General features: G+C 42.9%; 1 protein-coding gene across 1 annotated transcript; it reads left to right on the top strand.

The window, feature by feature from the left end:
* The first annotated feature begins 259 nt into the window (after positions 1-259).
* LOC311107406 (reticulon-4 receptor-like 2) lies at positions 260-3,824 on the top strand. Its single transcript, XM_084149893.1, has 4 exons — positions 260-332; positions 2,123-2,349; positions 2,560-2,793; positions 2,908-3,824. The coding sequence occupies exons 1-4, from the start codon at positions 275-277 to the stop codon at positions 3,787-3,789; spliced, it is 1,401 nt and encodes a 466-aa protein (XP_084006019.1). The 5' UTR covers positions 260-274; the 3' UTR covers positions 3,790-3,824.
* Positions 3,825-14,955: the final 11,131 nt, after the last annotated feature.

The raw sequence follows: 14,955 nt of genomic DNA, 5'->3' as shown, positions 1-14,955 counted from the left end.
CATACACATACCGTGACCGTCCTCTCCTTTCCAGTCCTCCTCTGAGCAACTCTCTCATTCACCACATCCCCTCCCCTGCGCGAGAATGAGGTATGAGAGATTCCGCCGCAGCCCACAGCCGTGGGCGCGAGCTCATCAAGTATAAACCCAATCACGGGAATTCTGCTCGTCACTCACTCAGTCGCACTGACTCGGTTACCAGAGCTGAACTTCAGCGGAGATAGCAGGCACTTTCTCTGCGCTCAGGCTAACTCGCTGTCGGCTTTGGTTCGAGATGGAAACTTGCTCGACTGCACGGAGATCTCGGAGCGCCAATATCCACAACTTCAAAAGTGAGTTGACTTCAGTTCATAGGCTATAGGCTTGGCTCCATCATGAGTTTTTTTGTTTTAGACTAGATGTTGTTGGTGGTGATGGTGATGTCTTAAGATATGATTTACAGTGAATCACTGTTTTATGTATTTTTATTTTATTTATTAGGATCCCCATAGCTTTGCTGAAGCTGCAGGTACTCTTCCTGGAGTCCACACAAAATTTTTAAACATGACATAATACAGAACATCAATAGACAAGAACGTCTCAAGTACTGAACTACTCAGTTGATTTCGTTCACAGTTAGGTGCGTAAACTGCTAGCCTACCTGTATGACCGTGCTTGCATGCATACACCTCTAGGCTACTGTATTCACTTATTTAATGAAGTTGTTTAGTTCCTGAAGTACAAATATGGCTCTTGCAAATAAGATGACACTTAAAACCTCTAATCTTTTAAGTCTCCATCCACCTCAACATTATAAAGCTCAGTAGTTCATTCGTTCAGTTGTGTACTTTTACCCATGCACAGTTGTAGCCTACATTTGGTAAAAACTTTGTAAAGAGAGAAAATTATTCAAAGCCAAAACAAGGAATTAAGGTCATATTTATTTAATAAGCAAAAACTAATTTGGAAATTGTTAATGTTGCGCACACGCGCGCACCTACTAAACAAGTCTTCTCCAGTTCCCGTGCGCGTGGAGTTAACGAGCCATGTCGTTACCGGGTTCGGGTAATCAACGTGAGGACATTGGAAAATTTGCTGGGGAAGCTGAATGGGCACGCGATAATTTTTCCATGCGATGTTCGCTTTGTGCCCCGTTATCCGAGCTTGCCAAACTGCCTCTGAATAATCCATGCAGAGAGAAACCGATCCGGATCCGGTTACCTTATTTTACCTTGTCCATACTCTGTAACCTCTTCATGAGCCAACCTTTTTGTGAAGTTGGCTCGTGAATTTAGGCTACTAGGGTAAATCTTGTTTAGCACTTGTGTGGCTCGTGTGATATAACTTGATAGCACTTCGAACCAGAGAAGAAGATTGGTTTTACGCACATTCAGCTATTTAGTCTGGGATACATGTTGAATGAAGTTACCAGAATTATAAACGTGTACTCCCACTGGGCAAAAACAGGTTGAATCAACGTTGTTTCCTCCTCATTTTAACCAACAAAAAGATATGTGATGAAATTGGATCAATTTGGAAAACTGATTGGATTTGAAAAAAGTCATCAATGTAAGGGAATTTCTTTTTTTCCCCATCTAACTTTTAACCTAAATCCAATGACATGGTGACATTTTTGGTTGATTTCATGTTGAATTCACATCAGTTGACAACTCAACCAAATGTAAATCGAAACTAGAAGTTGAACTGGTCTGTGCCCGGTGGGCTGACTAGCTTATGTAACATGATCAGGTAGAAATGAATAGGCGGGTGATTTGTATAATGTCATTTATTATGAATGAGTGCGACTGGCCAATTAGTCAGACTTGAGATCATGGCAGTCCTGTGCAAATCTTGGCTTGTGCGTAATATCCGCGTCCTTTCTGCACCACTAGACTGGACAGCTCCAAGTGCTGAAAACAGCGCTGCATCCCTTGCCTTCTTTCTTTTTCAATCCCTTTTTCTCTGGCTGTCTTTACTGTACAATGCATCTGCTAGTTGTTATAATGTCCCATTATTTTAATCTATGTCTCCACAATTAAAGAGATGAGTGAATAAGATAAAATGAGAAAATATTGTCACGAATTATGACTGTGTGTTAAACTTATCCATATCGCGCCTCTCTCCGTGTGTGTGTGTGTTTCAGGTGGGCTCACCCTATGGCTAGTGCTGTGGTTGGTGGCGGTGAAGCAAAGTGGGGCAGGGACGTGTCCAAGGCTGTGTGTGTGTTACCCATCGCCTATGACGGTAAGCTGCCAGTCTCAGAACTTCACCACCGTGCCCTCCGGAGTGCCCTACGACTCCCAGCGCGTCTTTCTGCAGAACAACCGCATCACCGAGCTCAGAGCAGATTCTTTTGGCTTCGAGACACAGGTTAGAATGTGTGTGCTTGTGTGTACATAAGTTATTTTTTAATGAGCTGTGTTTGTGTTTGTGGATTGATATTGCATAGTTTTGCATTTAAATGTAGTATTTTGTTTAGTATTTGAGCTCTGTGTGTTCGTATCGGAGCTGTGTCCTTGCTCATTTCTGTAACGATGCCTTCCTATATACCTCTTCCCTTTTCAACCCCTCCCCCTATAGGTTCTCTGGCTCTACTCCAATAACATCACACTGATTGAGGCTGGAGCCTTCAGCAACCTGAGGGTTCTAGAAGAGCTGGACCTTGGTGACAACCCATTACTACGGCGACTGGAGGGTGGAGCGTTCCGTGGACTGGAGAAGTTGCAGAGCCTGCACATGCACCGCTGCAAGCTGGCCGCTCTCCCCCACGACCTCTTCCTCAAGCTCTACAGCCTGCAGTTCCTCTACCTGCAGGTATGGATACACACACTCATATAACACACACACACACACACACACACACACACACACACACACACACACACACACACACACACACTAACAAGACAATGTCCTCCCTCTCTGCAGGAGAACGAGCTGCACTTCATCCAGGACGACCTCTTCTCCGACCTGGTCAACCTGAACCACCTCTTCCTGCATGGCAACCGCATCCGCACGCTGTCCGAGAACGTGTTTCGCGGCCTGGTCAACCTGGACCGCCTCCTGCTCCACGACAACCGAATCCGGCAGGTGAACCGCCGTGCTTTCCGTGACCTGGGCCGTCTGACCATCCTCTACCTGTTCAACAACTCCCTGGCAGAGCTGCCAGGCCAGGCCATGAAAGATGCTGTGGCAGTCCAGTTCCTCCGCCTCAACGGGAACCCCTGGTCCTGCGGCTGTGAGGCCCGCTCCCTGTGGGAGTGGTTCCGTACAGCTCGCATCTCCTCCTCCGAGCTGATGTGCACCTCCCCCTCCCCCCGCCGCGGACAGGACCTGCGCTTCCTCCGAGAGATGGACTTTGCCCTTTGTCCCCTCCCCGACCCCGGGTCACTGGCCGGCACCACCACGACCACCTTCAGCACCAAGACAAGATGGTGGTTCTCCAAGCACAAGCCCGTGGCCTCGTCCAAAGGAATCTTCCAGAAGAGCTCGGAAACGGTCAAGGCGCACCCCTTCTCCTCGGTCAAGCCCAACCAGCCCTCCTACCCTTCCTCCACCTCCTTCTCCTCTAAGTACGAGCTGGTGGAGGAGGAGGTGAACCTGCCCAAGGTGGACCAGGAGGAGTACTGGGCCAACTACGGGAACGAAGACGCCTCTGTGCGTTGCTTCGAGCTCGAGTGCCCGCCCGGCTACGACACCCCGGTCCTCCTGCCCTCCTCCTCCTCCTCCTCCTTCTCCCCCACTCAGTCTTTCCTCCCTCTCCTCTCCCTTTCTGTACTAACCTTCTCCCTCCACCTTCTCTTTGGCTGAACAGCCCTATTAGCTCCTCTTTTTCTCCAACTCCTTTCTCTTTCTCCTCTACACACCTGGATCTTGATTCCTTTCAGTTTCCCCCCTGGCCCCCAGGGGGCGGTACACTGATGCAGGAGCAGGCAGTTTGTAGGGAGCTGCTCTCAGGAGCACAGGTGAGATGCAGTGTGACACCATTTGATTGGAGGGCACTGCTGCTGCTGATAGGGCTGAGCTCATTTTTCACTGAGATGACATCACAGCAGCAGGTTCTGTTTTCAGGAATTTAATCACCATAACTACTAGTTTGTATTCGCAGCAAACAACGCAGGCGTTGTGACACTGGCTATTTTGTATGGCGTCAAATGCTCACCATTGTCAACCCACTGCGTACCAATATTTTCAAAAGCAACACTTTCCTTTGGCTTCATCTTTGTCACTGACCTTTCAACTTTCACCTGTCCACCTCAGAGACCAGAGACACCAGAGTGCTGCTCCTACAGGGCAACAGCAGCAAGAGACAGAAAATGCTGAGGGCATCTCATAAAGGGAATAGTAGGAAGACAAGAATACTTATGGAAAAATACTGTAGTGAGACAACTATTAGTGAGATGGTAAAGGAGAGGTGGATAGATGTAAAGGGTGAAGAAAACGATGTGAGCGTGTGTGTAACAGGGATAGGACAGAAATCAAAAGAGTTTCAAGGATACTGGCAAGCGAGAGACAGGATAAAAGAGAGAGAGTGTGAGAGTGAGAGGATTAAAAAGAGTTGTTACGACATACAGCAGACAGCAGGCTAGGTCCGAGTGCCAGTAAGGGAGTGAAAGCAAGGGCGTCTCTCCATCTCCAACATTTGACATGTCATCTATTTTTCCTGTCAACACCATCAATAACAACCACACTGTAAATATCTCACACTAACTCTGTAGGTAGTGATACACTTGTGACACTAGATAGCTACATACATGACACTGCTGTGTAGTTTTATTGTATGAAGCCCATGCTTCAACGTTCTTCTGGTTTTCTAGTTTTTCTTTCTCTTTTTCCCATTGGTGATTGTTGCCATGAGTAACGCCATCATGTTTATTAGTGTACTGTATGTAAAGATTGAGGAGATTTGAAAAGATGTATGGAAATCTTTCCCTTCAGTAGTCCGTCTCTACCTCTTGTTTCTAAGTCTGTGGTTCCCCTCTTGACCACAGTGTGTGTCTCTCTGTATGTGTTAATGTGAGATGCACACAGAAGGACAGTATACTGGGGAGAACCTATAGCCCATTATGGTGACTGAAGCCTGGGTCCAGCTGGGTTGATCCGGTCCAAAAGAGTGACAGTGACCTGCTGCGAGTCAGCACCAGATAAGGAGTGCCCCAGTCATCCCTTTAATGTGTGTGTGTGCCAGTTACCTCTCATGCTAAAAGGCATTTAACAATCCCTCTGGTTAGCAAGCTGTCATATTTCAAGCAGCTCTCATATATTAATGAGTCTGACTCTAAGATGATTTCACTGGAAGCAGAAGACGCAGCTGTTTGATTCCAGATCTAACACACACACACTCTCCCGACAGCAGGTGCATGGCTGAATGTACATCTCTGTCAAATCAAATGCAAACCCAACCAGGTAATGATGAGAGTGTCGGGGCATTTCTGTTTCTCACTCCCCATGTGCCACTCCCCCTCCTCCTCTGACTGTGTGGTTGAATGGAATAAGAAGGAAACTGTGATACTGTTGCACATTTTCTTTTCAATGGAAGCTGTGAATAAACATTTTCTTTGTTTTACTAAAACGGAACTGTGTGGGAGTCTCTCTGTTCTCTGGCTTTCCTCCAAAAGGTAATCGCTAAGGGAAAACACAGTACAACACAAGACCACTGTGTTATAAAACACAAGAAACACACACTTACAGCCTTAGCTACCCCATGGCAAAATGAGTAGAATTGCAGGAAATTAACTGTAAAGCTGCTAATTTTTAGAATTGCATGAATTTAGTTATAAAATTGCAAAATCTCTCCACCCCATGGCAAAATGTGTAGAATTGCAGCAAACTTGCTTTGAGACTGCAATATATTTTCTACGCCTCATGGCAAAATGTGTAGAATTGCAGGAAATAAACTCTAAAACTTCAATTTTTTCTCTCCGCTGTCAAGAAAGGGGGGGGGGGGGCAACAAAATGTAACTTAGGCTAGAGCCAGCTCTGACTGCATATGTGGGTATGGCTGTGGGTATGGCTGTGGGTATGGCTGTGGGTATGGCTGTGGGTATGGCTGTGGGTATGCAGACCCACTAGCCACTGCAGCCCCTCATGATGAGTTCAGATTTTTAGTGCCCCCCACCCCTATCAAAGTTGCCCATCCCTGAACTAGAGGAATAGAATCTAAAGTGGTCATATAGAAAATGAAGAACAAATGAAAGACATCAATTGGTAATCAAGTTGAATGAAATAGATGGGGATAATGTGAAATTATTATAGATGGATGAATAGTGGCATTTTAAATGGACACGGACAGTTCCCTTTGGTCTTTGGATATTGTAACATACATTTCCAAAACGTCTCACAGAGGTTTGATGTATTTCAAATAAAATAAAATAAAATACAATTTTATTTGTCACATGCGCCAAATACAACAGGTGAACAGTGAAATGCTTACATACAAGCCCTTAACCAACAATGCAGTTCAAGAAAGACCTAAGAAATTATTTACTAAATAAACTAAAGAAAAAAATATATAAAGAAAAAAAAAAGAAACACAATAAAATAACAATAATAAGGCTATACACAGGGGGTACCGGTACCGAGTCAATGTGCGGGGGTACAGGTTAGTCAAGATGAAGTCCCGTGTAGCTCAGTTGGTAGAGGGGGGGGGGGGGGGGGGGGGGGGTGTCAATGTAAATTGTCCGGGTGGCCATTTGATTAATTATTCAGCAGTCTTATGTCTTGGGGGTAGAAGCTGTTATGGAGCCTTTTGGTCCTAGACCTGGCGCTCCGGTACTGCTTGCCGTGCGGTAGCAGAGATAACAGTACATGACTTGAGTGACTGGCGTCTTTTACCATTTTTTGGGCCTTCCTCTGACACCGCCTAGAATATAGGTCCTGTATGGCAGGAAGCTTTGCCCCAGTGATGTACTAGGCCGTACGCACTACCCTCTGTAGCGCCTTACGGTCAGATGCCGAGCAGTTGCCATACCAGGCGGTGATGCAACCGGTCAGGGTGCTCTCGATGATGCAGCTGTAGAACTTTTTGAGGATCTAGGGACCCATGCCAAATCTTTTCAGTCTCCTGAGGGGGAAAAGGTGTTGTCTTGCCCTCTTCACGACTGTCTTGGTGTGTTTGGACCATTATAGTTTGTTGGTGATGTGGACATCAAGGAACTTGAAACCCTCGACCCGCTCCACTATAGCCCTGTCAATGTTTATGGGGGCCTGTTCGGCCCTCCTTTTCCTGTAGTCCATGATCAGCTCCTTTGTCTTGGTCACGTTGAGGGAGAGGTTGTTATCCTGGCACCACACTGCCAGGTCTCTGACCTCCTCCCTATAGGCTGTCTCATCGTTGTCGGTGATCAGGCCTACCACTGTTGTGTCATCAGCAAACTTAATGATGGTGTTGGAGTCATGTTTGGCCACGCAGTCGTGGGTGAACAAGGAGTACAGGAGGGGACTAAGCACGCACCCCTGAGGGGCCCCAGTGTTGAGGATCAGCGTGGCAGATGTGTTGTTACTGTCGTATCGAGTGAGTGGTGGCAATTATTGCTGATGAACAAAAGGAGTCTGCTCATACTGAACGTTGATCATAAGGTTTATTCAGATCAGAAGCTTCAGCATGAGTGACAGGTGACATGACACCCGGAGAGCGACGCCTCAGAATGGCTGCTCGTTCTGCCCTCTCCTTCGTTTTCCCCCCTATTTATAACCAATGATGCTCCCTCTTCTGGCCAATCCCCAGTCTCCCCTGTCTACAACACACTTCCGGTCTGTTGTATGTGACGTTACACCTAAAACATTCCCTCTTGATACTAACATAAACAACATTCCATTTCTTCATGAAAAACATTTAACACCATCATAATCTTAATACACTACATATTCCCCCCTTTCGAGACAAACTAAACGTCTCGAAAACAAACAGAATAGGATTATGACCAGTAACAATTTCTTATTGAGTATCTTTAACATTAAACCAAAAACATTCTTCTCTAGAGTGTAAATACCTTTCTATGCAATAACTGTTAATGAAGTGTGAATACATTACTATGAAATATGAACAAATCTCTATGGAGTGTAAGAGCGAAAAACTGTCCGGCAACCTTCCATCCATCAATCAAGACAGTAAAATTCTCTCACGGTCCCTCTGCCCCAGGCAACCACCTTCGGTACTCCAGATAACCTCATAAACCATGTAAATGCATTTGAAACTATGATGCAATTAAATACACATGTAAGCCCCTGCAAACAAAATCCTATCCAAAAACATCCACTTGTAAGGCTGGTCAACCCATTGGACCGTACAGTGAACCTCTCCCTGCCTAAATTTCCTGTCCCTAAGCATTCACGAAATAAACAAAAACATCTAAGATCCTCACATGTATTCAATAACATCAAATATCCTTCTACAAAAATTAATCCCTAAGAATATGACACAATTATGTATTACACATGTCTATATTTCATTGCAGACACTGGAATGTAGTCCACTACACTTCATCTCCCCGTAGTCTCCTCTTCCAATGGACTGTTGATGATGGAATCGGCCACACCCTCCTTGTTTCATCTCCTCCAGTCATATTGTCCCTTCATATTGTCCCTTCATATTGTCCCTTCATATTGTCCCTGTTTGAGTATTTCAATCTCCATATGTTCCCCAAATGCTTCTGGAAGAAAAGAAAAAGACCAAACAGTATCCTTTGCAAAACAACACTTTCAAATTGACCATCAATATCAACTAAGAATATAAAAATGATATATAAATGATGCATGAATCACATTAACCATTCCCCCCTTTGATTCATAAATCATACCAACATCACCCCAATATTGATTTTTTTTTTTTGAAAAATCATCAAATAATCAAAAATGATATTTATCCATTCAGTTCCACTTGTCCATCTTTATCCAGATCAGGAACAGTCAACACCGGCATCTGAGTGTTGTCTCCAGGCATCACTCTCCAACCTATCTCAATATCATAGCTTTCTCAAAGGTCAGTAACAAATTACAAACATCACACAGTGTTATCAAAGCTGCCATTAAATGTAACCCATCACTGCCCCTACTGGCCTACCTGATCCTGCAACCAAATCTTCTCAGATCTCCCAAACACATCCCTTATATTCTTCAATGCATATATAACTATCTGAACTATCTGGACTCAAAGTATAACTATTATCATCAATAGGATCTTCCCAAATGTTACACCATACCATGGAAAAAAAATCCCCCCTTCTCCCTTAGATTCATCCTTCAATGATAGGCTTGAAGACTATGACATGTAGCCATGTCACCCTTTTAACCCTAGATTTAGCTGTGTCCGGTGCTATCCCTCCTATAATGATAAAAACCTCATATGGAAGCTTCAACGTTGACATGTAACAAAATCCTGTCCATCCATAATGTAAGAATATATATGCTTTATCACCACAAACCCTCCAAATATCTCTAAAATTCCCCATAGTCACATTGTCAGGCAAAATCTAATCTTTTAACCATCAAAGTCCTGCTGTTCCTACTAACTGGTACATAAAAAGTTACATTATATTTGTCCTCTCTAACCTTATGTTCGTGCTTATCTAAAGTCATCATATAATCATCACAATCTGATATTCCCATAAACATACCCCTTACCTCATATGTTTTATTAGAACCAAACAACTTTTTAGCCCTCAATGGTTACACCTCAAATGCTTCAGTCTTTGCTGTTACCTGATTTTACTTAACATCTAACAAATTTACACAAGTTAATTAACTTAACCCAATAACACCTAAACCTAGGCTTAAACAAATGTTTTGACAACGACATTATTTTATCTGTTACTGCCTGTTGCTGCTGATACAACAGTCATGACAACGCATAAGATTGACACATACTTGATAGAGGTCGAACGACCGTCTCTAACATGTTTGGCTCTGGAATTCTCCCCAGACATGGACCCTCAAGATTCCTCACTGATATTACAAAATGAGCTACTGGAACCAAAGATTCCTACCTGCCTATCTATCTCTAATTTTCACAACAGAAGAATCAAACTACATGCATTTAGTTTCTCTCTTCCCTAACGAGCGGTACTGATCAGATACCTCTCCTTGTCTGTCATTAAAATCAAAGACCTCATCCTGTCCTCCATGATGAATCTATATTCTCTCTACCACTATCTGCTCTCCTATTTTAAGTCCTTCTTGCTACCCCCTTTAATTTCAGAAAAGTTGTTGTCGGTGTCATACTTCCTACGTTTGCTATTGCCATCGTATCATTAATCCCTTCCAAAGTTACCATTAAAGTAGTTGATGTATTAACCTTAATTACTTCTAGTGCGAAAGTTCCCGTTATCCTCTGTGTATTATCTACTGTTGGAGTGGCTACTGTAACCTACTCCTCCTGAACTCCTTCGGTGACTGCGGAAGCTTCAACAGATTTCAAATCTTCCATTATAGGCATCACTTTATGAATTACATAGCCTTTTAACCAATAATTCTTAACCTGAACAAATTTCTAATGCTTGCACTAGATAAGTATACTTCTTCTCCATAATTATCTCTCCATGTGAAAGAAACGTCCCCATCCTAACCCTAAAATTGGCACTGGAGCTATTGGTTCCCTTATAATCAAATGCGATATATTTATGGCTTTAATAACTATCAATGTTGAAAGAGTTAAATTGCTTCTCACTGTTGTTTTAATAGACTGAAGTGTCAATGTCCTTATTGTTACTTCATCCATTTTCCCCCAAAGAAAAGTTGTCTTTGCTTGTACTTCCATCTATCACCACTAGTGTCACTTTTTCCCCAAATCTCAGTCCTCTCTATAATCCCTGACTTTCAAACTTTTGATTATAAAAAATACACCTATAATTACCTTGATCTCCCTACTCTAAAGTGTCCTTCACCATTGTTCTCTCTCTTACTACTAACTTTGAAACTTAGCTTACTGTCTTAGAGTTCCTTCAACCCTAGTTCTCCTAACTTATTTTAATCTAATCTTTTCCTCCTAACATTTAAAAACATTTTCCACTAATTTATTCACAAAATCCCTTTACCACCACATTTGAGAATATGTGATTGGAAAAGTCCCCACCTGTTTTTGACTTCTTTACACACAGACTTGGCAAAACGACTAAACACCTTTTAGCCTAGCCTGAAATCCCTTAGTGTAAGAATGTAACCCAGAATAAACAATGCATCTCTTTCCAATACTGCAACAGATTTATGTCCTAATATTAGTATGTCTATTTTAAATTTCTCTTTGAGTTCTTATAGCATAGCTCAATTGGTTCCCTAAGAGTAATTAACTGTTTACTACCTCAAATCCCTATCCTAATTAGTTAATTTTACATAGTGAGATGTTTAACCTCTTTAGGCTGAACACATACGTTTTTCCACTATTCACCATTACTTCTAATGGTCGGTTGTTTTTACTTCAATTGTTGGATATTTTCTCTTCTTCTCTAATCGGTGCTATCAGCTGACAACCCCCTTCCGGATCTTCTAGGCACTCTAGAATCTCTAGGGTTCACCTGGAGAACAGGTGATCTTGAATTGCCCCTGTATCTTCCTTAAAAATGTTCTCTGTTTTTCCTCCTGACTTGTTACACTCACAGGTAAAGTACCCAACCTGTCCATAATTATAACAGTCTTCTGAAAGTTGCTGGAAGTGTAGCTGAAATCTTCCTCCTCCTTCTATTTCTTCTCGTCCTCTTCCTCTCCAATTCTGTGTCTGTCCAGAAACTGGCTGTGGATATGGAACATTTGGTACCCCCCTTGGCTGGTACAATTGCATTTGATCTTGTTCAGTTGAAGCTGTAACAGTGATTGTTGATTTGGTTCACTCTGATTCTTCATCACCAAAGCTTCTCTTCTCCACCAGTTGTATGATTGAGTTTTCTCAGAGTTTCTTCGTCCTGTTCTTTCTTGCTGTTGACATGTCAGTATTCTTCAACAGCTTAAGTTCTGTCCTCAAAATATCATCTTCCATCATCTTCTTACTTTTCTTCTGTGCCAGTCCTTGTAGGACAAACTCCTTTTGAATACACAGCCCCTTCAGTCTCCTCCTTATTGCTATCTTCATCTGAACTCGAACCTCATTCTTCTCTTAGTTTCCAGACATCTCGGTTTTTCTTCCTTCTGGAGTTTTGGATTCATCTTTCTGGTCGTTTCTGCTTGTCCTCTATCTATTATTCGTCCATCTTCATCTCTGATGCAACAATCACCCTGCTGGATGATCACTGGAAGCTTCCTTCTCATAAGGTGGGTGTCTTTTTGCTGAATCCGTATGTGAGAAAGGTGTACTAACTTCTGCCATTAGTTTTTCTAACACTACTTTAGTTAAAGGATTACTATTTTTTCCCCTATATCAACCCTTTTATATTCCTTTATTGTGAACTATTTTATTTTAGACTGTATAGCCTATGGCTTCCCCCTGTAATTATTTTTTAAATAAATCAATTAAAAATCATGAATAATTAAAACCAATTTGTATTCCTATATCACCAATTTATCAATTAGTGTTGGCTATCTTACCACAACCCCTCAAATGCAAGTAAATGTAAGTTAGTCAACTTCAAAGCAATCCCAAAAACAAAGCCTCTAACCCTTCAATACTACAATTCCCATAAACCCCCTTGCTCTATAGGCACCTAATTATCTTAAATTTACAGAATAATGTCAGTCCTTGATTCCCAACACAACTCCCATCAAACCCCAGTGATACAGAGCCTCCAAAATGCAATTTTTAATGAATCATTTGCCAAGCCTATGTAAAATTGTCATAACATCACATATTTTGTTAGGATGATCTTGTGAACTAGCCTGATCTGATCCTCTGCCTCGTCACACCTTGTCACGTGACGCACGTCAGTCACACGTTAGCCCCTCCTCTCTCCTGTCGTATCGTATTGCTCCTCTCATATGACAGAAAAACAGAGACACAGAATCACATTTTAGTAGTTAATGCAATCACTGACTTATTTCAACCATATTCAATATTCCTTCGTTCACCCATTATTCACTCTAAGACTAACCCAGAACTAAATAGATCGCTCAAAAACATTTTTATTTTATTTTAATCCGTCATTTAATTCAATTCATTATACTCCGTCACCATATATCTAATTTATAAATTCAATAGGTCACAAAACAAGTTTCATCTTTAACCATCGCCGATGTAACAACTAGAATACTCGTGTCCAAATATCTCTTTGTCTGTGTGTTTCTCTGTCTCCCCCTGCAGCCCCCAGATGGGACCTATGACCTTTACCCATAATGCCGTGTTTTGTAGGCTTAGCACAACCGCATGTCGTAGTTTTAGCCCCGTAAAATCAAGCGCATGCGCACATCCATTTAACCCCATGCTTTTCCACCATAGAACGATAGCATTACGCTACAGCTTCACTATTTTATACCTTATACTCACACAATTACACTTAACAGAGCTCACATTTGCATGGAACTTTAAATTCTACACACACATACATATTTTAAGAGGCTTAGTCCATCGCAATGGGACCTCTAAGGATACATTAGCATGTAGCACACAACACAATTAGCATTTAGCATTAGCCGCCATGTACCATGTAGCATGAAACACAATTCAGCATTTAGCACTAACATTAGCCTTAGCCTTTAGCTAACTGCGGCCTACCCAGCCCTAAGTAACCTGCACCGTGGCCAAATCATTGTCCATCATTATCCATATCTCCGCCTAACTTTATGCTGCCGTAAGTTCTGGATAATCATAGAGAGGTTACCCCACACATATACTTCGTCAACTATAAGATGAGCATAACATACATATAATCCGTCCAGCTTATAATTCCCAGAATCAACCTTACCACACCGAACGCGTTGCAAGGATTTCATGGCCCATTCCTAAAGAATCGCCTCGCTTCGAGGTCTTTACCAGATTCACGGTGCCCTAAATATGCATACGTATCCCAGCCTTTATTCTCTACCAATCCATTTGTTCTAGACTTTACCGTTTACACATCAACCAAATTTAGAATATTTTTCAGACTCCCAGTCAACAACAATAACGCCACTCGAGACACGGTCGTAATGGTACATTCCTCCAGTGTACACAAGCAGTATCAAAACTAACAATCTCACAAAGCTTGTGAGGAAAAACTCACCCTGGTCTGGTCATGACTCCAGACCGAGTTAGCTTGAGTTAGCTTGGCGGCTACAAATGCAGCAGAGGAGGATTGCAGACCCCTCCTGGCAAGCTCGCCATTTGTCGTATCGAGTGAGTGGTGGCAATTATTGCTGATGAACAAAAGGAGTCTGCTCATACTGAACGTTGATCATAAGGTTTATTCAGATCAGAAGCTTCAGCATGAGTGACAGGTGACATGACACCCGGAGAGCGACGCCTCAGAATGGCTGCTCGTTCTGCCCTCTCCTTCGTTTTCCCCCCTATTTATAACCAATGATGCTCCCTCTTCTGGCCAATCCCCAGTCTCCCCTGTCTACAACACACTTCCGGTCTGTTGTATGTGACGTTACACCTAAAACATTCCCTCTTGATACTAACATAAACAACATTCCATTTCTTCATGAAAAACATTTAACACCATCATAATCTTAATACACTACATTACCTACCATTACCACCTGGGGGCGGCCCGTCAGGAAGTCCAGGATCCAGTTGCAGAGGAAGGTGTTTAGTCCCAGGGTCCTTAGCTTAGTGATGAGCTTTGTGGGCACTATGGTGTTGGGGGCGGCAGGTAGCTTAGTGGGTAAGAGCGTTGTGCCAGTAACCGAAAGGTCGCTGGTTCTAATCCCCAAGCTGACTAGGTGAAACATCTGTCTATGTGCCCTTAAGCAAGGCACTTAACCCTAATTGATCCTGTAAGTCGCTCTGGATAAGAGCGTCTGCTAAATGACAAAAATGTAAATGTGTTGAACGCTGAGCTGTAGTCAATGAACAGCATTCTCACATAGGTCCTTTTGTCCAGGCGGGAAAGGGCAGTGTGGAGTGCGATTGAGATT

The sequence above is a fragment of the Coregonus lavaretus genome (genome assembly GCF_964263955.1).
Source record: "Coregonus lavaretus genome assembly, chromosome: 32".
Lineage (NCBI taxonomy): Eukaryota > Metazoa > Chordata > Actinopteri > Salmoniformes > Salmonidae > Coregonus > Coregonus lavaretus.
Note: the sequence above shows the minus strand (reverse complement) of the source record. Positions and strands in the feature narration are given on the sequence as shown.

Excerpts from the sequence above, each read along its gene's own strand:
- LOC311107406 (XM_084149893.1), top strand. The coding sequence starts at position 275 with ATGGAAACTTGCTCGACTGCACGGAGATCTCGGAGCGCCAATATCCAC. Across the intron at positions 333-2,122 it reads CAATATCCACAACTTCAAAA|GTGGGCTCACCCTATGGCTA; the intron begins GTGAGTTGACTT and ends TGTGTGTTTCAG. Across the intron at positions 2,794-2,907 it reads TGCAGTTCCTCTACCTGCAG|GAGAACGAGCTGCACTTCAT; the intron begins GTATGGATACAC and ends CCCTCTCTGCAG.